General features: G+C 44.5%; 1 protein-coding gene across 4 annotated transcripts in view; it reads left to right on the top strand.

Annotated features, from left to right (window-relative positions):
• CNGB3 (cyclic nucleotide gated channel subunit beta 3) overlaps positions 1-26,037 on the top strand; it is a 193,662-nt gene that overhangs the window by 156,958 nt on the left and 10,667 nt on the right. For all 4 annotated transcript variants that reach the window (XM_075582968.1, XM_075582972.1, XM_075582973.1 and 1 more), the window contains 2 exons: positions 2,874-2,992; positions 21,714-21,860. In XM_075582968.1, the coding sequence (XP_075439083.1) occupies positions 2,874-2,992; positions 21,714-21,860 (266 nt within the window). The remainder of the gene's footprint in view (positions 1-2,873; positions 2,993-21,713; positions 21,861-26,037) is intronic.

Below are 26,037 nucleotides of genomic sequence, written 5' to 3' on the forward strand. Positions count from 1 at the left end.
TATGATGACGGCACTGCCAGTTTAGGTGAAGAGAGGTCATTTTCAATGATTCATATAAATTATTCCATAATTCAAAGGTAGACCCCAGCCTTTTTGAAATATATATATATATATATTTTTTCAGATTGTTCAAAATGTATGTACAGTATAGGGATAATTACATGCAAAACTAAATGGCTTCTTCTTTGGAATCATGAAGCAGTATGATATAATTTATGATACTAGGCGGGGGGAGAGGGGGCCCATTTATCAAAGTCTCCCAAATACTTAACCCCAGTTTTGCCGTTGGAAGACTTTGATAAATATTCCATAGAAGTACTGCAGAAAGGAGGCTGAAATGCATCCAGTTTCAGCAATACTCCTTGTTTACATTTGCTCTGAAACAACACTAGTCTCTCCTCTTTTATCCTTTATGTGTATGTAACGGGTTTTGTGAACCGGCCTGACCCACCCAATCTCACATTGACCCCTGTGGTCTAACCGGCCCCCATTACAGTGTGGTAGTGTCTGGTGGTGCACCTGTTGGCAACAGGACTCCTGAGTCTCCCGCATGATGGTGTGTGGGGAGGACCCGTCCAGACAGGCAGCTGAGGTAGTGTGCCGAGTCTCACCTAGTTCCAGTGCAGCGCCTCCACCTCATCAGGGTCCCTGCGTCCGCATGGGGATGATCCTGTTGAGGAACTCCTCCGTGGTGCTCCTCTCTGTATATTCATTCCACACATGTACACGAGAGGGTTTGTGATTGAGAACATCTTTATTGCCTGAGTGGGCTAGCTGCCCCTCGCAGTAGATATCTAGCCACTCATGTCCAGTCAGTGCCTCCCTTTAAAAGGTGTATCTCTCCTTAGATAGGGATTCCCTATCCCCGCAGGGATCTCTGCCCTGTGCCAGGTCCCTGGACACAGTCTCCTCTTCAGTTACTATAACATAACCAGAACTCTCAGTAACTCAGGCTAGTACTAGAACTTGAACTCCTGCCAGAACAAACTTTAGACTCAGTGCTGTGCCTTATGTACACTCTGGAAGCTGACACACCTCTGACATCACTAACCATGGAGTCAGAGCATGTGACCACTCCCATCCATACACAGGGCACCCCACCAGGGTGTGAGGGCAAACCTCCATGATTACTGCTGGCATGCCCACAACTTACCAGGCCTTACTGTCAGCAGGAGAGATGACTGTAGCCATTTTACATGACCGCTACATGTAAAATGCAAAGAGAAGAATAAGGATTAGACAGGTTCTTTCAGAAGAGACAAAGTCAAGTGAATAATAATGAATATCAATGAATGGCACCTTCTTAACTAGTTTCTGTATAACAAATAACATCACAAAATAGCTGCCTTCATATTTCACATTTCAAAAATCCTACTTCAGATATTATTTTTATGACTGCTATTTATTAGGTATTTATTTTTGGGATTATGTTTAGAAATAAAGTTGTGCACTATACTCTTAGGTGGTAATGAGGATTTTCATCCACAAACAACACCAACAGCTACTTTGGTGGATATAAAATAAGGCCCTGTAACAGGGTGGCCTCCTGGTTCGATCAGTAAGTACTCAACACACCACGTTTTAGTTGTTTTGCAGTGCAGCACAACATAAAGAGTCTTAATAACCAGAAACGGTCTGCAGCCAGAAACAAAAAGGTCCTTATCTGTGCTAGCAGGTAGGAGTCCTGGCTGTCTCTAGGCAGTGTTTCCAGGATTTTGAAACCCAGCTTCCTTCACATGCTTCTGTTGCAGGCTGTGAATACCTCCTACTCACAGGAAATCTCTTTGGGCAACATAAACCTTTCCTTCCAGGTCCTGGGAAACTTCTGTGGGTTTTCCTGATGGGTTTGAGGCCTAGCTGTTTCTCAAGCAATCCCTTTGAGAAACATGAACCTGTCTCCTTGCAGACTCTTGAATCTATGACAGGCGGTAACTTTCTTCCTTTTAAAGAACATTTCTGCTCAGGAGTTAACTGCAAACACCCTAGCAGACCTGACAGCTAGGAAGTGGTCTTCTGATCCTGCAGAGTGAGGAAGTTAACCCCTTCACTCCCTATCAGTTCCTTAAACTTTTCCATACTATTTATGTGTATAAAAAGTAACTGGAGCTCCTACAGTTAGAGATGGGCGAATCTGCCCAAATCCGTTTCCCGGATTTTCTCGCATTTTCCCCCCAAAATTCGTTCGAACAGATTAGGTCCATTTTAATCCACGCGGATTCATCAAAAACAGCCTTTGGATATACTCCGTTAAATTTGTAGAATCTTCTTAACGTCCGTCAACGAATTGTGGAATTCGTGGAGTGTATTAGTAATAATAATTTAAAAATCTGCAAAATGCGAATCGCTCCTTTTGAGATTGATCCGCTGAAATCCGCAAAGGAACCAGCCGATCCGCTACGGATCCAAATCCGGCCCCAAAATTGCCCATCTCTACCAACAGTACCTTTGCTGATACAGTAAAAGAACCGTTTCCCAAGTAAAAGACTTACTGTTTTGCCTTATTTTGTGCTAGTCCAACATTTCCAAAACTGAGACAAGGAAAACATTTTAACAATTAAAAATGTTCTTGTTTTTTTCATGAAAAAAATCATTTGGACTTCCTCAAATACAGCCGTGCTGCTTGGTCGTTACTATAACACAAACTGAATCTAAAAACTATGAAAATGGTGCAATGATAAAACTAAACTGAGTTATGGCTCTCCACTGGTTTTTGCAAGAGAAGTTAGTTGAGATATAGAACTTTAGTATAAAGCTATTAAAATACATGTTTGCCTTACAAACTTCCTTCTTTAAATACCATCCAAGATATTTAATAATGTATGCATAATATGTTTCATATTTGAGTAATATGTTTTTCATATTTCTATATTTAGGGAGAGATTGGAAGAGAGATGTATATCATAAAGCAGGGTGCAGTTCAAGTATTAGGCGGGCCAGATGACAAAACAGTATTGGTTACTCTAAAGGATGGAGCGGTGTTTGGAGAAATCAGGTTGACAACACTTTCTATAAAATGTACAAACATTAATATTACCCAAACGTGCATACTTTGTAAGTTGTTTCCAAATCAACATTACAAAGAAACATTAAATTACTGCATATTCATTATCTCAATGTCTTCTTTATGCACAATTTGTACCATATGCATTGTACTGTTTTACATGTTAATATGCTATTTTATGCATAGCTCATTGGAACATATATATTTTTGGTAAATATAACTTTTTGCTTACATACACTTTATAACTAGAGATGTGTGGGTGTCTTGCATTTCTTGTCACAAATAATGTTCTAACTTTCTACATAAAGTTGCATGTTTGTTATGTATTTAAAACCAGAGACAGAACATGAAACACAGACAGAGCTCAGTGCACATCCAGGGAAACTTATACACAGTACAGTGCCTAAATATATATGTATAGATATCTATTAAATAAAATGGTCTTTGAGTTTAACATTTTGGCCAAAGTGTTGTAAGCCCTTGAGCCACTACACGGCAGACCACATCTCAAGGGTACCTAACACTAATATAAATTCTTAATAACCTGTGCATTACCAGGAAGAATGATTTATAATAAATCTGTCAAAATTAGTTGCATAGTTCTAAGTCTGATTGAAGCTCTTATTAACCTGTACATTACCAGGAAAAGCACTCTGTATTAGATTTGTCATAATCAAACTGCAAGCAAGCAAGTTCCCCTGAGAGTGGGAGATGCAATGGAGTGAGCTTTTAACCATTTAAATGTGGGAGGGGGTGAGCTTCAATTAGGTAGGAGGAGCCACCCTCCAATCAGCTAAGACTAGCTGAACAAGAATTGTAAAACATACAGGACACCTACAAGCTCATATTGAACCCCCAAAATAACCACAACATATATATATATAAGCGTATAAGTGTCACAGAGGAGTGCTACTGAGCATGGCAATATATATTTAAAACCAGAGACAGATTTATTATAAATCATTCTTCCTGGTAATGCACAGGTTATTAAGAATTTATATTAGTGTTAGGTACCCTTGAGATGTGGTCTGCTGTGTAGTGGGGCTCAAGGGCTTACACCACTTTGCCCAAAATGTTAAACTAAAAGACCATTTTAATTAAATAAATATCTATACATATATATTTGGGCACTGTACCGTGTATAAGTTTCACTGGATGTGCACTGAGCTCTGTCTGTGTTTCATGTTCTGTCTCTAGTTTTAAATATATATTGCCATGCTCAGTAGCACTCCTATGTGCTACTTATATGCTTATATATATGTTGTGGTAATTTTGGGGGTTCAATATGAGCTTGTAGGTGTCCTGTATGTTTGTTATGTAGTTTGCAAAGATTTACATTCAAGAATGTCACCAAACAAATATGCAATTTTGTGACTTTCTGCCAAATTACACAAATATACACCGTATCCATTCCTGTTTACAATACTGAGAATGTGGTGGTTCTTTCACAGGAATTGTAGAAACAGATTGAGGCCTGTCATTTAGCAGCCTTCTCGTCACTGTCACTGGGCAGAGAAATTGCTGATTGCCGATGTGGGAACTGTACTTTGTGGTTCCTACTGTGCACTTCCATTCCTGCGGAAGTTAAGTCAGTCACATTGGAGATAATTGATGCCCAGCAATGATAAGAAATAGCTGCATACCAGGTTGCAAAAAGTTTGTTTTAAGCAAGTAGATTTCATCTAATCCCCCCACATCATCAGCGTGCGGCGCACGCACGTGATGCACCCAAGCTCCGTGGCAACAGGACATTAGCCCTTACCACCTTCCCCTGGCTTTCTCTTACAGCCTATCGCTGTTCCGCGGAGGCCGCACCTCTGCTCCACCCCTCCCAGGGGATTGGCTCCTTCTGCTTATTTATGCTCAGCTGTGCCACTGGCACTTTGGCTGAGCATAGATTCTTGTTCCCTGTGCTTAACTCTCCTGTGTTCCAGACGTCCTGTCTTGTCCTGCTATTGCTTACCTGTGTACCGATCCGGCTTGCCTTTGGACTACCGCTTCTCTGGACTGCTGACCTCGGCTACCCTCAACTCTCTGCAACTCTCCTACCCTGACCTCAACATTCGGACCACGACCATTCTACCCTCTCCAGCTCCGACCTCGGCTTCTAGTACCCACTACATTCCCGACCTCCCCAACCCTTACCTTGGCAAGTATATACGACGACTCTAACCTCTCCACCCCAGACCCGGCGATCTCGACTATCCATACTCCGGACCTGCCCCTGTGCTTGTCGGTGGCGTTATATCTACTCCCACCTCAGTACCAGAGTCTTGTCTTGTTTGTGGTGAGCACAGCGTGACAGAGCTTGTCACTTTAGGCTATCTTAAGTTCGCCATGTGCATTATTTCGCAGTGGCAATCCTTCCACATCTCTAATTCTTGATCCTCTCCTACCTGGACTTGCCCCAATCTAGTGTAATTTGATGCCTCAGCTAAATTCGACCATCCACAACTGCTTATTTCCTTAAACACAAAAGGTTGCATGTTATTTCGCCAGGATCACAATCCCTCCTTGCTGCAAGCCTTCACATATGCTACCCCTTAATAAAGCTAAGCTGCCATCTTCCAAAATGCCAGGATTTTGTCACATTGCTATGTGAATTAATTTCCCTTCAACACTTCCACAAACCTCAGCCCTGTCCCGAATCTACCTCATTATTGCAGCTGTTTCTATGTGGGGACACCTATGGAACCATCATACCATACTATTTTATCCAGACAAGTGTGGAAGTATAATATTTTTTATATTACTAATATGTATAACTATATAAAAAGCCATGTTGTTACAGTGTATTATGGGTAGCAGTGAAGCAGTAGAATAGACCTTTGAAAGTAGTTTTTTTTTCTTCTCTGAATTTCTGTCACCTTATAATAACTGTTCTATTATAGCTGTGCTTAGCTTCCTGAGGTGGGCAAGTCAAGTTCTTATCTGTTAATTGTCTCTTTGTAGAGTTAGTCAAGAGATATACAGCAGTTAGCCTTGAAGGGGGAAGATGAGATTGCCAGGTTGCATAAGTTTAGTCGGCTAAAATATATACCAAATGTATAACCAATAATGACATATGATTAATGCATGCCCGCCCCTTTTTGGGGTATAAGTTAGACTGTTTTGGACTATCTCAGCAGTGCCCTTTGTGTTACTCAGAAAGCAATGTTTGATTTGTATTAATGCACTCTTGCATACAGCTGTTAGCAATAAAAGTTCTCAATCAAATCACTTACCTGAAAAGTGACGAGTGTGAAACTCAATTTTTCTACGACATAAGCCACTCCCAACATCATACTACCAAGGAATTATTTCTCCATCATCCCACAGCTGAACTGAACACAGTTCCACACATTGTTCCTCCATGCTCACCAATTCCTGTGGAACACCCTCAATCCTAGCACCAGAAAAGCCTACTCGTCTGGAGAAATTTCAATATCTTCTTAATTTTCGCCCCTCCATTTTCCACAAAGTTATTTTGGCCTTGTCCACCTATTGCTTCTCAGATTACCACCCATAACCATTAAGCTTTACCTACCTGGTATTCAACAATACATCCCTATCACACACCCAGACAGTCCTTCCATCTTGGTGAACGCCTCTATCAAGTTACTTCTACAAGGATTCCAATCAACTCTGCCCAGCCGAACAAGGGCCTTACAATCGAAGGTCCATTGATTTTCCAACTCCTCAACCTCCTAGCTACTCACCATTTTCTTCTGCAATCTTATAATTTCTGCAGCCCACTTAACCTTTAAATGGGTTTCCGAGAATTTACAGTCTCCTCAAAATCAGCCATTGATCTCACCAAATTCAATCTCATTACAACCTTTGACTATTACCAACTGCATCTTTCCCACTCCAACCGAAAGCCTATTAAAAGTTGTCATCATTCCCTACTAACCGACATACAACCCATGGTGCCCGGTCACTCTCCCCAAAATCAGCACTGCTTCCTCAGCCTCTAGAAATAAAGTTCTGCCTTACATCATAATGAAATTGATCAGATGGAGATCCTCTTGCTAGAAAATCTACATCCCCAATCCTATTTCAGAAATCCTTTTTGCATTTTCCCATTTAACCTCAAAGAAAGGGCTAGTTCTTCAGCAATGAATCCACAGAGGTTTCCCCCACTAGGATTATTTACTCTCCTGAGTGCCAAAGGATAAACTGTCCCCAAGTCCAAAGGTTTTAACCCCCCTTTTTGGCCATGTATTCAGGTCTAAAGCCACACATCCCCCATACCAATGTCTATTCCGATTGTCCGAATGGCACCAATCACCCAATCATATAATCCATCCAAGCAGCTCTATTCTTTCATATGCCATTGGCTACACACACAATTATAAGGCTGTGGTGTGCAATTCTGCGGCTGGCTGTAGGCTCCTCCCACAATTTATATATATATATATTTATATAATCAAAAAATAAATAGATGATACCGTTCTGTGGCTAACGAAATGCTTTTATTTGTGCGAGCTTTCGAGATACACTGATTTCTTCTTCCGGCGATGTTACAATGAATGAAGCAAAAGGTATACTTAAAAACAGTGTCTCTTGGAATGTTATCTGTGCTGTTCCTTCCCCCGGTGTGGATGTGTATTATGGCTAGAGGTGTCAAAAGGTAGATGAAAGCAAGTGAAGAAAGAGTGTGTATGTGTATCAGTGTGAATAAAAATTAATGGAGAGCCCACAGTATAAACAGTGCTCTACACAAGGTGTGTGTGGAGTGGGAGTGGATATAAATGGTGTGGGTGGGTGTGGAAATATATATTTATATATAAATATATAATATCGCAGAGACAGTCAGCACACTGATGTAGGGCATAAGGCAGATGCTAATCCCATAAGAACACACATGGCATAGTTACCAATCCAAGAACCGGTAAAGGAGACAGCATACAGCAGGGAGTAATCCAAAAGGCAATTTTATTAAAAAAACAAACAGTTACACGAAAATGTTTCAGTCCCACAGGGAAGCCTTCCCCAGGGCCGTGCAAACACAAAGTGTAAGTGACCCACATATATACCCCCATCCAAAGTGCACCACAGACAGAATACACCAATCACCATCACCCAATCAGTACCAAGATGCACCTCACCTGCCTGTCCCATACCACTAACCAATACCTATACACGAGTAATACCTTCCAGACCTGCAACCGGAGGGAAATCAATGCTGCAATCAGGGCAGCCCGTTCTGACGTCATAACATAGCGACTAGTGCCGGTGTCAGCAGCGCATCAGCCATTGCGCATGCGCATCATCCAATGCTGCAAGCTGGGGAGCCAGTGAGAGCGCAGCTGCGTGCTCAAACAGGACACAGCAGCGTCTCTAGTAACCCAAGCAACCTCAGATGCCAGCGAACAGCTTGCGCATACGCACTAGTCTTAATAGACAAAGGGGGAAACACCACAACCACCGGCACCGTCACGGAGCATAAATATATAACTATGACTTGTAATCAAACTGCTGGCTATTTTAAGCCAGAACAGAGGTATAAAAGGTAGGAAGGGACAAATTAAAGGCGTGCATGTGCATCTATGTACATAGACAACAAAGGAAGTGAATATTGTGCAAGGGAAGTGAAGCTATGGTGAACATTAGAAATCACAAATGGTACCAAATAATGAATAAAGATGATCCTAAAACATACACATGCAAATACAGCAATAAAAAGCAATCAAAGAAAACACCCCAATTTTAACTCCTCATTTAGGCCACAAGGTGACAATGTCCGTAATTCATAAATGAGTCTGGCCTTCTGTTGTAACAAGATTTTGCCCCTGTCACCACCCCGTCTTGGTACAGGGACCTGAAAGATAGGCATGCATCTAAGCGTGGCCAAGGAATGTCTCTGTTTTTTAAAGTGTCTGGCAACGGGGAGACATTTTAAGTCCATATCATCGACCCCACACGTTAGAGCTTTCCTAATAGTAGTGCGATGCATGGCCATCCGCTCTTTCAGCATCCTCACAGTCTTGCCAATGTACAGGAGTCCACAGGGACATCTGATGTAGTAAACCATGAATTTGGATTCGCAATTGAGTGCTTGCATGATTTTAATAGATATGCCTGTGTGCGGGTGATTATAACTCGGGCCTTGCTGCAGGAACTGGCAATTCGTGCAGCCGTGGCACCGATAAGAGCCGGGTTTCTTGGCCAACCAGGTTTTAGGGACAGCATATTTTTCTATGGGATCTGAATCAGTGACCATATCACCAATACTGGGGCCTCGCCGAAAACAAAACAACAGTGGTTCTTTGGCACACGCACCAATCTTCTCGTCATTTGCCAAGATGCGCCAGTTGTCCCGAATACTTCGCTTGATCTCATTGGAGGCTGTACTGAAGGTGCTGACGATATTAAATCTATTAGTGACCTGTTTGTTGGGCACTGGTGTCAGTAGCACACTCCTGTCGATCTGTGCCACCTTCTGTAGAGAAAAAAATGAATGAATAATGATTTTATACCCTAAAGCTCAGCGCTAAGACCATTAATTATGTGTTTACAATAAGTAAAAAATATTCTACTTATAGCTAAGTGAAAGCTGCCATAGGGTCCCTGCCTAACAAATAAATCACAAATTCGTTTACAGACAATATTACAAAAATGTAGTGACCCGGCGCTAACAGTGACAACAATACCCCAGTCCAATGATTAGTCCATTTAGATAGGGAAAGTTCTCTTAATGTTCCAGTTGAAAATGACATGATGATTCAATTTGTGGCTGTTACTTCAGAACTCCTCCTGTAGTGTAATAAACAAAGGGAGAAAGACCATTGCGCAGCCACAAGTATCAACAGACGACTCCAAAAAAGGATTTTAGGTAATAAACATACAAAAGTACTGTGTCAATATTCATTTGAGAGAATCTGTGCTTTAACCAACTTCTTTTCCTGGACTTCACGAATCCCCCGTGCTGTCAATCATACGTCAGCTCACTCTTCTGTTAACTCACAGCCTTAACACTCAAGAGTGATATCAGTGGGTTCCCAGAAAGGAAATGACACGGGAAATGATGGTGCAGATTGCTAAAAATTTAATGACAGTAAAAATAATAAAAACAGCCAAAAGCTTACTCACATAAACCGTGCTGTAACAGGACAACTGACAACGTGCCTTCCGCAGCTTGATATGGTAAGGGGTAATGATCCCTGGGTTGATCGCGCTCTCACTACTCTCAATACCAGAGATCCTCGCTTGACTTTGCGCAGCTCACTGACGTCACTCCCCTTTCCTTGTTACCGGATGCTTTTGCAGCTTGGGGTAGTGAGCACTGAGATAGGTGTACTCTCTTTGTTCAGTCTACCGGAGACTGCCGCCTGTCACCGCGCACCTCAATGACGTCACGCGGTGGCGCCCCCTCCAATCTCCCTGCTGCCGGACGCTTCAGTTACAACTCCTCCCTCTCCAAACACGTTTCGTGACTCAAAGTGATGAAGTGATAAATTTTTAGCAATCTGCACCATCATTTCCCGTGTCATTTCCTTTCTGGGAACTCACTGATATCACTCTTGAGTGTTAAGGCTGTGAGTTAACAGAAGAGTGAGCTGACGTATGATTGACAGCACGGGGGATTCGTGAAGTCCAGGAAAAGAAGTTGGTTAAAGCACAGATTCTCTCAAATGAATATTGAGACAGTACTTTTGTAAGTTTATTACCTAAAATCCTTTTTTGGAGTCGTCTGTTGATACTTGTGGCTGCGCAATGGTCTTTCTCCCTTTGTTTATCACACTACAGGAGGAGTTCTGAAGTAACAGCCAGAAATTGAATCATCACGTCGTTTTCAACTGGAACACTAAGAGAACTTTCCCTATCTAAATGGACTAATCATTGGACTGGGGTATTGTTGTCACTGTTAGCGCCGGGTCACTTCTGTAGAGCCAACTGGATGTCCTTAGCACAATAGCCCATCTCCCGGAAGCGTGCAGCCATCAGTATGAGGGCCCTTTGTGCCTCCTCCGGATCGGTTGCAATCTTCTTGACTCTTAGGAGCTGCGAGTAGTGAAGACCCTTCTTCAATGGCAGTGGGTGATGGCTAGCTGCACATAATAGTGAGTTTCTTTTTTTAATACAATTGCCTTTTGGATTACTCCCTGCTGTATGCTGTCTCCTTTACCAGTTCTTGGATTGGTAACTATGCTATATATATATACACAACTTCACACAACTGTATGTATATATATATATATATATATATATATATATATATATATATATATATATATATATATATATATATATATATATATATATATATATATACAGTTGTGTGAAGAAGAAAGTACACCCTCTGAATTCTATGGTTTTACATATTAGGACATAATAACAATCATCTGTTCCTTAGCAGGTCTTAAAATTAGGTAAACACAACCTCAGATGAACAACAACACATGACATATTACACCGTGTCATGTTTTATTTAACAAAAATAAAGACAAAATGGAGAAGCTACAGTATGTGTGCAAAACTAAGTACACCCTTGCTGCTTCCATAGGAATTAAGATACTAAGTAGCAGACAGGTGCTGCTAATCAAATGCCCTTGATTAATTGATCATCAGCAAGTGTGATCACCTCTATAAAAGCCGAAGTTTTAGCAGTTTGCTGGTCTGGAGCATTCAGGTGTGTATTAACACAATGCCAAGGAGGAAAGACATCAGCAATGATCTTAAAGAAGCAATCGTTGCTGCCTATCAATCTGGGAAGGGTTATAAGGCCATTTCCAAACAATTTAAAGTCCATCATTCTACATTGAGAAAGATTATTCAAAAGTGGAAAACATATCAGCACAACACCTCATACCAACTGTCAAGCACGGGGGTGGAGGGGTGATGATTTTGGCTTGTTTTGCAGCCACAGGACCTGGAAACCTTGCAGTCATTGAGTCGACCATGAACTCCTCTGTATACCAAAGTATTCTAGTCAAATGTGAGGCCATCTGTCCGACAGCTAAAGCTTGGCCGAAATTGGGTCATGCAACATGACAATGATCCCAAGCACACCAGCAAATCTACAACAGAATGGCTGAAAAAGAAAAGAATCAAGGTGTTGCAATGGCCCAGTCAAAGTCCAGACCTCAACCCGATTGAAATGCTGTGGCTGGACTTTAAGAGAGCTGTGCATAAACAAATGCCCACAAACCTCAATGAACTGAAGCAACGTTGTAAAGAAGAGTGGGCCAAAATTCCTCCACGATGATGTGAGAGACTGATAAAGTCATACAGAAAACGATTACTTCAAGTTATTGCTGCTAAAGGTGGTTCTACAAGCTATTGAATCATAAGGTATACTTAGTTTTTCACACATGGTTTCTCCATTTTGGCTTTATTTTTGTTAAATAAATCATGACACAGTGTCATATGTAATGTGTTGTTGTTCATCTGAGGTTGTATTTACTTAATTTTAAGACCTGCTAAGGAACAGATTATTGTTATTATGTCCTGATATGTAAAACCATAGACTTCAAAGAGGGGTACTTTCTTTTTCACACCACTGTAAATATTCTCTGGCTTTGCATCTGATTCCCATGCTGTGATTTAAAGCTGTGTTAACAGCGAGCATTGGCTTTTATAGGCTCCATGTAACAATGGTTTTTCTGACAAAAGGTGACATGGTGTGCTCATTGGCATGTCATTTCCCAGAATCCCTTGCTGCAGTGGAAGCATTGTATGCTGGGTGATAATGGTGAAAGGCAGGGTTACAGACCTGCCTAAGACATGTGAATGTGCTCACATGTGATCTATTTATTTGCTATATGCAATATGGTGGAGGTTTCTTGTTGCCTTTTTCACCCACCATAACTTAAAACGTGATGGTAAACCCTACAGTCTTGAAAATTGCAAAGACAGCAGTACAACCAACTTCACACTGATGATACTGTAATGCCTGTATGCCCGCAGACCTGGCCAGTCCCCAGTACTGAGGTGGGTAAGGGTATAACACGCACCCACAGCAGTGGGGGCGTGCCCAGAGTGTGGTAATTGCGTTTGCCGGGCCTGGTGAGAAAGGGTTAACGTTATACTTGCTGAGTCCGGGGCGCCAGAGGTCGGAAGGTAGTTGTCCAATAGCCAGAGTCCAGGGATAGGAGAGAGCAGCGTAGTAAGATCCGAAAGCCAAAGTTCAAGGGCAGGACAAGGCAGCGTAGTCAAAGTCCAAAGCAGAGTTCAAGTTCAAACCAAGGGAATCCAAACAAGGGCAGAATCAGGAATGAGAGCTGTAATAGACAAGGGAGCTGGGCATAGACACTGCACACACAGGAGCTACAGGAAAGCTATGCAGAGCAAGGAAGCAGAGGGCAGACTGGGGTTATAAAGGAGGGAGGACAAATAGCAGGAAGGGGAAGAGCAGGGGTGTGTCTGGGAGCTTGCAGGGATAGGTGAGTGAGAGTAGGGGAGGAGACAGGGAGGTAATCTAGGGTAATGGCCTGTAAGCTGTGAGGGGCAGAACCAGTATCAGGGGAGGATTGGTAAATAGAGCAGGTGCGCGCGCCCTCTGTAACACGGTCACGTGCGCGCAACACGCGAGTGCCAGAGCGTGGGGGAAGCATCGCGGAGGAGGTGCTCGGCAGAAGGGCAGGAGAGGGGGAAGTAGGTGAGGGAACGGAGGCACGCCGAGGGTGCGAGTCCCCTGACGGGGGACCAGGGAGCGGGAACGCGCATGTACCCTGGAAGAACCGTGCGAATGCGTGGACCGCGAACGGGAGCGCGCTGAGCGCGCCGCAAGGGAGTGGGGCAGGGAAGGCGAAGGCAGAGGAAGGGAAGGGCTGGCCGGAGGGAGCAAGGTGACAGGGACACGCTGGGAAGAGCAAGTCCCCTGATCCGTTACAGTATCCCTCCCCTTGAGGATCGGACTCTGGACGATCCTCCCAAGGTTTATGAGGGAACGTCCGATGGAACTGCCTGAGGAGAGTTGGGGCATGGACGTGGTGAGAAGGTATCCAGGAGCGCTCCTCCGGACCGTATCCTTTCCAGTGTACAAGGAACTGGAGTCTGCCCCGGGGCCAACGAGAATCAAGTAAGGATTGAATTTCAAACTCTTGTTGTCCTTGTATAACAACAGGATTAGGCCTCCGAGGACGGTCCGGAAAATGGAGATTCTGGATCTCCGGTTTTAGTAAAGATATATGGAACACCGAAGGAATCTTCATTGAAGGAGGAAGTGCAAGTCGGTATGCGACAGGGTTGATCCTTTCGAGAATTTTGAAAGGACCTAGGAATCTTGGGGCCAGTTTCTGGGAAGGGGTCTTGAGTTTAATATTTCTGGAAGATAGCCACACACTGTCTCCGGGTTTGAACTCTGGGCCCACTTGGCGTCGCCGATCCGCTTGCGTCTTTTGAATTAGAACGGAATTTCGCAAAGTTTTTATGATCTTTTTCCAGGAATTCTGAAGATTGGAAATGTGAGAATCTGCTGCGGGAACACCAGAGGGGAGGGAGGAGAGGGGAAGACTGCTGGTGTGGAATCCATAGTTAATGAAAAACGGCGACTCTTGCGTGGATTCGTTTTTTAATGAGTTAATAGCAAACTCAGCCCAGGGTAACAGGTCCACCAATTGTCCTGCAATTCAGACACGAAGCATCTAAGATACTGTTCCAACGTCTGGTTCATCCTCTCTGTCTGCCCGTTGGTTTGTGGGTGATAACCCGAGGAAAATAGAAGGGAAATGCCAAGTCTTTGAGAAAAAGCTCGCCAAAACTTAGAGATGAATTGAGTACCTCTGTCAGAAACAATGGAAATAGGTACACCGTGTAATCTGAAAATTTCCTTGGAAAAAACGTCGACTAAAGTAGCTGAATTAGGAAGACCCTTGAGGGGTATAAAGTGGGTATGCTTAGAAAATCTATCAACAACCACAAGGATCGTATTCATCCCTTTAGAATTGGGAAACTCTACAATGAAGTCCATGGAGATATGTTTCCAAGGTTGTTCCGGAATAGGAAGAGGCATGAGAAGACCAGAAGGTCTCTGATGGACGGATTTGCTCTGGGCACAGACAGAACAAGCCCTGGTGAACTCAAAAATGTCCTTATTCATTTTAGGCCACCAAAAGATCCGTTTGATGAGATCTACAGTTCGTTTGTAGCCTGGATGACCAGCAGCTCTAGACGAATGTCCCCATAAAAGAATCTTGTGGCGGAAACGTGGGGCAGCGTATAACCGTCCCTCTGGCACCTTAAATCTCCTAGGAACATGAGCCTGGGCTTTATTAATTTCGTCCAAGATATCAAAAGTGTTGGTGGCAATAATACACTTAGCCGGAAGAATTGACTCTGAGGATTCATTAGATTCGTTCTCGGTGGAGAACTGACGAGATAAAGCGTCAGGCTTGATGTTCTTGGTACCGGGAATGTAAGAAATAGTATAATTGAACCTAGAAAAGAACAAGGCCCAGCGAGCTTGACGGGATCCCAAACGACGAGCCCCCTCGATGTACAATAAGTTTTTGTGATCGGTGATGATGGCTACTGGCTCTTTGGTACCTTCGAGGAGATGTCTCCATTCCTGGAGAGCCAACTTGATGGCCAGCAGCTCGCGGTTCCCGACATCATAATTTCTCTCGGCCAAAAAAAATTTCTAGAAAACAATCCACACGGATAGAGTTTTTCCTGTGGGGAGGATCTCTGAGAAAGCACTGTGCCAGCTCCCACATCCGAGGCGTCTACTTCGAGAGTGAAAGGAAGGGAAGTATCCGGATGCCGGAGGATAGGGGCGAACACAAAGGCTCTTTTGAGAAAGTCAAAGGCTTCGTTGGCTTCAGGAGACCAAACAGTCGGATCAGCACCTTTCTTGGTGAGAGCAGTGATTGGTAGGGCAATAGTATAGAAGTTACTGATGAATTTCCGATAGTAATTGGCAAAGCCAAGAAAGCGCTGCATGGCCTTGAGAGAGTTCGGTAACGGCCAATCGAGTACAGACTTCAATTTCTCAGGGTCCATAGTAAAGCCTTTGTCAGAAATTATATAGCCCAAGAAGGCTGTGGAAGATTGATGGAAAAAACATTTCTCCATTTTCGCGTAGAGGCGATTAGCATGAAGTCGAGAGAGCACCAATTTGGTATGCTGAACGTGTTCCTCCAGGCTTTTGGAGAAAATAAGGATGTCGTCCAAATATACGATGACGAACGTACCCAACACGTCCTGGAAGATATCATTCATGAACTCCTGGAATACCGCAGGGACATTGCAAAGGCCGAAAGGCATCACTAAGTACTCGTAATGTCCCAAACGCGTGTTAAACGCGGTTTTCCATTCGGCCCCCTCTCTTATACGAATGAGATTGTAGGCTCCTCTTAAATCGAGTTTGGAGAAGATAGAGGCTCCTTGTAAACGGTCGAAAAGTTCAGAAATCAACGGCAAGGGGTACCGGTTCTTTACGGTGATTTTGTTTAGCCATGAAAGTCGATACAGGGTCTTAGAGAGCCATCCTTCTTCTTTGCGAAGAAGAAGCCTGCCCCAGCGGGGGAGGTAGAATTCCAGATGAACCCTTTCTTAAGATTCTCCTGGATGTACTGTAGGCTGTCATCGCTTCCGTCTCGGGCACAGACAAGGGATAAGACTTGGTTCCAGGAATCAAATCAATGGGACAGTCGTAAAGGCGGTGAGGAGGTAGTACTTCGGCCTGAGTTTTATTGAAGACATATAAGTATTCATGATATACCTTTGGCAAAGGAGAGTGAGAAGATGAGGTGGTGTCGAGGCCCGCTAGCACAGCAACAGGAGGAGAAACCAGCGTTTTCTGGAGAATCAGCCCACTGGATCGGCAAAACATTTTTCCAATCAATACGGGCTGCAAGGTCATCCTTGAGAGACTCGGACAATCCATGCCAGTATGCTGCAGCAAAAGCTTCGTCGTTCCACTGCGTCTCTGCAGCGATGGTGCGGAACTCCACCGCGTATCTTGCAGCCAACCTACAAGCCTGAGAAAGGTGAAATAAAGAGAAAGCAGCAGTCTCCCTACGTGCCGGTGTATCAAACACTAGTTGAAACTCATGCCGAAATTTGAGATAATCCTGAATTAGGTCTGATCTGTGTTCCCAGAGGGGGGAGGCCCAAGCAAGGGCATCACCAGTGAGCAGGGCATATACGTAGGCCACCTTGGAACAACCAGTAGGGAAGTTGGACGAGGACATTTCGAATTGTACCTCTCACTGGTTCAGGAATCCACGACAGGCGAGGGGGTCCCCGTCATACCGGTTGGGGGGAGGAATACGTGGTCCCGGATTGTTTAGAGGTAACGGGACCGGCGTAGGTGGTGTCACAGGAGATTCCCGGAAGGATAGAGTAGAAATTTTCTCAGTGACATCAGTGAGTTGATTGCTCAAGAATTGCCAGTGTTCCATAGTAACACCTTGGCCCACCTCAGGGGGGTCTGCATTTGTTGGGCTCTGCATAATGTAACGCCTGCGAAGGCAAAGGAAGGGAAGGGCTGGCCGGAGGGAGCAAGGTGACGGGGACACGCTGGGAAGAGCGAGTCCCCCGATCCATTACAGATACCCATTAAGGTTGAAACATGTCTGTGAATGGTTTTTCTGGCTTTGCATCTGATTCCCATGGTGTGATTTAAAGCTGTGTTAACAGCGAGCATTAGCTTTTATAGGCTCCATGTAACAATGGTTTTTCTGACAAAAGGTGACACGGTGTGCTCATTGGCATGTCATTTCCCAGAATCCCTGGCTGCACTGGAAGCACTGTATGCTGGGTGATAATGGTGACAGCAGACTGGCCACCTCACTCTTATCTCCGCTTGTAAATAGATGAACCACCATGCAAGATTCTCCCATCTCTCAATACCTGAAGTATGAAAGTCCTCAGTGCAGCTGATGGGTAATTAGATTAAGAACATAATCCTACGCATTTCGTCAGAAAGGGTACCTGATGAAGTCAGTACCCCTCCTGATGAAACGCTTAGGGTTATACAGAGATCTCTGCAAGAGGGAATGTGGGATCCTTGCATAGGAGAATGCTGATGGCTTGGGGATCAGCTGTGCAGTTGAGTTCTCTCTTCTCCCCCTCCCCCCCCTCTACCCTTCCCCATGGCCATCGGGGCGTCCGGTTTTTTTGGAGTGACGACGCCAAACATCATCCAGATCGGCATATTTGTAGTCTCCAGGACGCAGGAGACTTAGCTGAGGGACTTTGCGGTCACCATTTACATCTATGAGTGGGTGAGATCTATCCTAGCCTCTATACAGTTAGACTATAGTTTGACTAGAGATTGCCTGGGGACTGCATCTTTCTGCAAACTCTTCTACACAAGTCAACAAACGGTGAGCTACTCTGACCACACTATGACCCCTGCTTGTTAGCCTGCACAATTTAACCCCCCATCCATTTACAACTTATTTCAGTACAGCACTGACTACACACAACTACCTCCCACACCCACTCAGCCCACTGCAAACCCTGAATAGACCATAGCATTGCAATGCAGCAAAACATTTGACAAGGAAAAGGCACACCCCTGCTGTTTAGTCTACACACACTTGGCTCACAAAAGCTTCATGCAACATTACCTACCTCTGGCATAATGAACCTGGTATATACCTCAACTTTGTTCTTTCTCGTGGCCTCATGGAAATGTTACTCCCTCTATCCATTACAAACTCCTCCCTCCTGGCCCACACACAATATCACCATACACCCTGGACTACTCAAAAGCCTTGCACTATCTACTTAACGTTGGTGGAGAACTCTAAAAACCAGCACACCAACCACTGCTCACTCCAATGGCAAACACCACAAATGTACAACTTCGAAATAACTACTCAAATTTATACTTACTGCTGCGGCCAAGTTTATTCGAGCATTTGCCCGTTCTTGGCCGCAGCAGTAGCCTGGCGCGCGCCCGAGAGTGACGGGCGCGCGCCGAAGCAGCGGAAGAGCGCCCTCCGATCGGGGCGCTCTCCCTACCGCTGCCGGGTCCGCCGGGTCCCCCGGAACCCCCTGCCGCTGTCCCGCGATCGCGGGACACCAGGGCTCCCTCGGGGAGCCCCTGGACGCGCGTGCAGGGGGCGCACGCTCCCGAAGACGCGTGACCGCGCGTCTATGTCACGCGGCACGCCGAGGGGCGGCCACTAGCAAGCCGGGAAATCTCCCGGCTTGCGGATCTGGCCGCAGTGTGATAAAGTGTGTCGGTAGTGTATACTATTACTCTCTTTAGCAGGTGATATTAAACCTAACCCAGGCCCTCCCATTTCAACTCTGTCCCATACCCCTGAGAATATCACCTTCAAATTCCAAAAAGGGCTATCTGTCGCCCATATAAATATCCGGAGCCTGCTGCCCAAACTGGATGAATTAAGAGCATGGTGCCTTATGCATAAGCCAAAAGCCATCATTCTCACAGAAACATGACTAACACCTAAAACTCCAGATGCAAATATTACCATTCAGGGATACTCTATTTCTAGGAGAAATACAGTAGGTCAAAGAGAGGAGGAGGAGGGGTGTTATTTTATGTTGCAGACACCATACAATTTACAATGGTAAATTGCCCCCCAAGCCCACCCACTTTTGAAATCCTACTTGGCAGAATCTGCCTCCCCTTTTCTAAGTCTATTTTGCTTGCTGGCTTCTACCGCCCCCCTAAATCCCCTCTACAATCCCTCACTGATATCACCTAGTTTCTTGGCTCCATTTCCTCTCTGAATGAGAAGAGTGAGCTGCTAGTTCTTGGGGATTTCAACTTCAATTGGCTAGACCCTAAAAATCACAAAATCCAGATACAAATCAAGTCGCTTAACCTATCGCAACCCACACGGACAAACCTGAAATCGCACAACCATTCCTTGCTAGACTGGATTCTCTCCTCAAATCCCAGCAGAATCCAATCCTCTGACATCTTTCCTGCCATTTTCAGTGACCATGCAATAATGTACTGTACTGTGTAAGGAAAATTAAACCACCCCAATCAAGCCCTTATGTTCTCCTCATTAGAACATTTAGAAACTTTAACCCACAACAGATTCTGGTTGACCTCACCAACTGCCCTTGGTACAGAATCGATTTAATTCCTGACCCTGATTCTGCGCTCGACTATTTCCAATCCGAGTTCTTAAAACTCTGTGATACCCATGCTCCACTACACAGAGTAAGAATACGGGGGGTCCACCTTCCGTGGGTTACAACTGACCTTATAGCTCTCTACCATTTCAGGGATGCCTTGTGGAAAAGCTACAAAGTAGCTGGCACTACCAAGGATCTTAATCACTACAGATGCCTGCGGAATATGTGCACAAGGCAAACAAGGCATGCAAAAGCACAATATTACTCTGACAATCTCCTTAAGAATACATCAAACCCAGCTAACTTCTGGAAGGTGATCAACAATATATTCCAGCCTTCTAATCATCAACAACCAAGTAATATCGCTAAGGGGGATATTACTCTGACAAACCCCACTGACATTGCAAATTCATTCAATGATTACTTTGTGGGGTGTGCTACTAATTTATTAACGAAATGGCAACCAAACCACAAACATGAATCTCATCCTGGGAGTACCCATATAGCCCCACCCCCTCCCAACACTGCCCACAATTTTCAATTTGGCCCAGTATCTGAAGAGATCACACAAATACTCCTCAAATTAAAACTAAGCAGCCAATGTGGACCTGACTTGCTACAATCTAAGTTCCTAAGACTTGGTGCCCCAGCCATTGCCAAACCATTTGCTTCCATAGTCAACCCTATCCTGTCTGAAGGCCATATCCCCAAGACCTGGAAAAACTGCCAGAGTTGTCCCAATCTTCAAAAGTGGGGACAAAAACACTGTCTCAAACTACAGGCCAATCTCTCTTCTCCCAATACTATCCAAAGTCATGGGAAAATGTGTCCACTCCCAATTAAGTGATTACTGTTTTTAAACACTGACAAGACTGTAAAAATGGTATTTGGGACTAAATTTTTAAAGCTTCCAGTGACTGAGCTCCAGATCAGAACCAACGCTGGGCATATGGTTATGGGTTATTTGCTACATATGTTCCCGTGAAGAGCCATTCTGTCTACGGCAGGATCCTCACGGGTGGAGGCGCTGCACCTGGCACCCCCAAGCTCCCTATGAGTAGAGGCTCAGGCCTTCTGTAAGCCTGCAGGTTAGCACCATACCACCCATTGTATGCAGATCTCCCGGGGGGGGGGGGGATAATTGGGGAAACACAGTTTTAATGTTTAATGGCATAGAGGAGAATGTAAAATAATGAAATTCTACTTATAATAGTTTTTAACAAAGAATCTGAACAAATATATTTGTCGGGGTAATCTTTGGCACTGTAAAAAATGCAAATGCAGTTTTATAAACCCTTTGGAGAAAGCCAGGACCATAATTAATAGGAAGGTGCTACATAAAAACAGATCTACAATTTTAAACCTGTAAATCACTGAATAAAAAACAAGTAATATATTTGCAAATAATATATTTACCCCCAGTAAGCAAAATCTTGTTGAAGTGAGCAGGAAGTCAATTTTTATTCTCTTTTCTTATTAAACTTGGATATACATTTTATTTGCATGAATGAGGTTTAAAAATGTGCCTGAAATCATAATACCCAAACATAACTCCTCTTCTGTAAAACCTCTCTGTGGTACACTGCATGCTCTTCCAACACAGAAGTAGCAAAATAAGCAACCAACATAGGTGCAGGATTGATTGTAATGAAAAGTGACTAATTTTATTCAGACTTTATTTACTTACAAATAACCACACTACTGGGATGTCTTTCAGCCTACTCTCGGCTGGAGGAGGAAATCGACGTACTGCTGATGTGGTGGCCCATGGATTTGCCAATCTCTTTATTCTGGACAAAAAGACTCTCAGCAACATTTTGGTTCACTACCCAGATTCAAAGAAACTCCTTATGAAGAAAGCCAAGTACGTTTTCTGTTAGCTTTATATAAATGTATATGGGACATAAATTGCCTGAGAGGTATACCATAAATTGAATATTACAATGTACTATAAGGATGTTATGTATGGTCATTTTTAGAGAGATGTACAGTATTGTTGTTCTGAAAAAGCTATTATTTGTAATGGGTAAGTATTAAGACTAATCCAAGGAATCGTCAGCTCCAAACGGGTTAAAAAAAATTGAGCTTCATTACAATTAATGAATAGAATATAACAGCATACAAACTCTTCTGTACATAGTGTTCACTATATTTAAAATAGGCTGCTTGTCTTAGTGTACCAAATTAAATCCATCTATTTTTTTTTGTTTCTTGTCAGTGCGTGCCTTAGGCCAATGTAATGCAATTAGGCATAATATAGGACTATTTTGTTCTAAAATATGTACATTATTTATTAATGTATAGTCAATCTTGAAATATATTTTACCAGCTCTATTTATAAAGGTTTCTCTTTCTTTATTGCATGCTTAAAGCATAATCCCCTCAAAGACTAACTACGTTTAACTCGTATAATGTTAGTATCTGGCCTTCTGAGCATGTCCTGCTCATTTTTAATGAAGAGCGTGTTCTGCTCCCCTACAGGAGCAATCTTAGAGGAAGAGGAAAGGGCCAATCACAAGGTTTCGAGAGCCAGAGGCCTGATACTCTGATGCCGTGGCCCCATTGGCACTTAAAGTGATACTCTCTGACTTCTGAGGTTACCATGGCAGCCTTTAGAGTGCACTGAACTCTAGGGAGAGCTTCATTATAAACGCCTAAACTCTTAATATTTCAAACACTTATATCTGCTGAACGAAGCCACAGATTTAAAAAAAATAACAACAAGACTGGAAAGGGCAATGTGACCAGGTCTCTTCCCTCTCTAAAGGCTTGGGCTAAGGCCCCGCTGCCTCAGACCACGCGCCCGCACTGCAGACAGGCAGCGCTTGGAGAGGCACTTGACCGCTATCTGCGGTCTGTAGGGAGCGGGAGCGGCGGCCGGGGTGGCGTGGTTTGAGCGGAGGGCTGCAGCGGGGGTCTCCCGGGCTGCAGGAGGGACCCGCCACATGCCCTCTCCTGCTCTCCGTGCTACTCCCCCCTCCACATCTCCCGTCCGATCACCCCCCCCTCCACATCTCCCGTCCGATCACCCCCCCCTCCACATCTCCCGTCCGATCACCCCCCCCTCCACATCTCCCATCCGATACCCCCCCCTCCACATCTACCATCCGATACCCCCCCTCCACATCTACCATTCGATACACGGATGGCTGCAGCGGGGGTCGGTCTCCCGGGCTGCAGGAGGGTGCTGTTGCCGGCTGGAAGGTAAGCAGCTCCCCCCCTACACATGCCCTCCTCTCCGTCGGGGCGCGCGCACACACACACCCCTCTCTTGCCTTTGGAGGCTGACAGCTCCCGCACCCGCCGCTGATAGGCTCACCAGCGCACCACGTGACGCGTCACCACTCAGGATCGCAATTCTCTTGAATCCCCTGGCGGCTGACGCGTCACAGCACGTAGTGAGCTGTGCAGCGAGGGGGGACTGGGCCCGGCTCGGTAGGATACCCCTGCAGGTGAGTAACGTGCACGCAGCCGCGCGAGCCGCCGGACGCAGCGGGACCAAAGCCTATGATGGAAAATCCTCTCTTTAGCCACTGAGTCCAGCAGGGAGCTACAGATACAGGCAGAAAAGTACACTGCGCTCGATAAAGCCACAAATGCCACAGTCTGACTGGGGGGACTGCTACAGACGGTGACACACACACAAAGTACAGTAATGATTATGTGAAGAAAGTCTACTCCACTATGTGTGCAGAAAAAAACACATGGGTTTTTTAAAGTGGTCTCTCAGCGAGTGAAGTCTGCCTCAGCAAGATGCACCAGTGACACACCCCAAGGATGTTGGGGGTGTCTGGACCCAGGACACAGAAGAGTCGTGTCCAAATATCCTGGAACATGGACATGCAAGGGCAGGACCAGCTGAACATCAAATATGTCCGCCTACTACTGCAACTGCAAGAAAAGCACGGTGGGTGCAGTGTGACGAAACGCGTCAGGGAGCGTCATCACGTCGACGCATGGACATTACGTCATCACGGAGCGCAGCAGGAATTGACTCGAGCGCCGAATATCACAGAGATTTGCAAGCAAGGCTGCTTTCCCCTGGGATCTTTGGAAATCGTTTCCTCAATATCCAACTGCCCAGGAAATCTTGCCAACAGCGTGGTTCATGCAATCTCGGGACCGAGGGTCTTCCACAGCACCAGTTGAAGTTACCGGATGGTGGTGATTATAATCACAATATGCTTTTAATACTTGTACCCTTGTGAGTGCATTTTTTACCCCCCCTTTCCCCTTCCCCTCAATAAATTTACGGTTTTATACTATGGGGCGTGCGCTCTCTCCTCTCTCTTTTATATATATATATATATATATATATATATATATATATATATATATATGTGTGTGTGTGGGGTTTTTTCATCATTTTATCATGACTATATGTATATATATATATATATATATATATATAATTCTGCAATTTATTAGCAGATAATAAAATTAATATGAACAATATGGGATTTTTGAGAACATTTAGAAGTATTAGAAAAATATCCCATAGATATTATTTAAACGTTTTTAAGAGTAAAACAAATGTTTTATTTTTTAGCTGCATCTTTCATAACAAATAGCTTTTGTGTGGGGGATATTGTATTGTGTGTGTGTGTGTGTGTGTGTGTGTGTGTGTGTGTGTGTGTGTGTGTGTGTGTGTGTGTGTGTGTGTGTGTGTGTGTGTGTGTGTGTGTGTGTGTGTGTGTGTGTGTGTGTGTGTGTGTGTGTTAAAAACCCACACACACACATATATATATATATATATATATATATAGAAAACAGAATACAATCGGCGCAAATTCCAAACACTTAGTGGGGTTGTAGTAGTAAAAATATTAACTACCCCTTGCCAATCAGTCAAACAGGAGGTGTTATACCTTACAATCTATTCTTGCTTGAATGCAGCCAATTAGGTCTGCGGCTCCACACTTGCCGCAATGGATAATGTAGAGAAGAAATGACCTAGGCGCAAATAAGCCAGGAAAGAAACAAAGAGAAAAATATCATAGGGCAGTATGTCTGTTACTTTCAGAGTTAAGGTGGTAAGGTATACACTTACACTTAATCAGCCAAATATAAGCCTTTAATCCACCACTGGGATTCAGGAACACTGCTGCTGGGATTTCTTTGCTGTTTGCATGGATCTCAGACTCTCCACGACTGCTGCTTGCTTCAGGGGTCACCTTTTCATCTGCAGCTGCGTGTCTCAAACATCCAGTAACAATAGGCAATGGTTTGCAGAATTGTGCATCTGGTGTGCAGAAATCTTCCTCTGTGGGGATACTCCGCCTGCTGCCACAGCGTGTCCGCTGCTCCCTGTTGCCTCCACAGTACCCGGAGTCTCCTTCCGCACCACGTGACTCCTTCCCCCGTTTCAGCGTCGCAGCAGATCGGCGGTTCAGGGATGATGTAATTACAGACCGGACCAACAAGTTATCCGCTCCCTTCCTTCTCCTCCACAGTATCCCGTTCTGCACTCCTCACACACCAAACCTTCCTTCTTTCACCAATGAAAGCCAAGCGTTTAGAGGCGTGGCCTCTTCGTCAGGGTGTGACGCCTCTAAACGCTTGGCTTTCATTGGTGAAAGAAGGAAGGTTTGGTGTGTGAGGAGTGCAGAACGGGATACTGTGGAGGAGAAGGAAGGGAGCGGATAACTTGTTGGTCCGGTCTGTAATTACATCATCCCTGAACCGCCGATCTGCTGCGACGCTGAAACGGGGGAAGGAGTCACGTGGTGCGGAAGGAGACTCCGGGTACTGTGGAGGCAACAGGGAGCAGCGGACACGCTGTGGCAGCAGGCGGAGTATCCCCACAGAGGAAGATTTCTGCACACCAGATGCACAATTCTGCAAACCATTGCCTATTGTTACTGGATGTTTGAGACACGCAGCTGCAGATGAAAAGGTGACCCCTGAAGCAAGCAGCAGTCGTGGAGAGTCTGAGATCCATGCAAACAGCAAAGAAATCCCAGCAGCAGTGTTCCTGAATCCCAGTGGTGGATTAAAGGCTTATATTTGGCTGATTAAGTGTAAGTGTATACCTTACCACC

This window comes from Ascaphus truei, chromosome 2 (genome assembly GCF_040206685.1).
Source record: "Ascaphus truei isolate aAscTru1 chromosome 2, aAscTru1.hap1, whole genome shotgun sequence".
Taxonomy (NCBI): domain Eukaryota; kingdom Metazoa; phylum Chordata; class Amphibia; order Anura; family Ascaphidae; genus Ascaphus; species Ascaphus truei.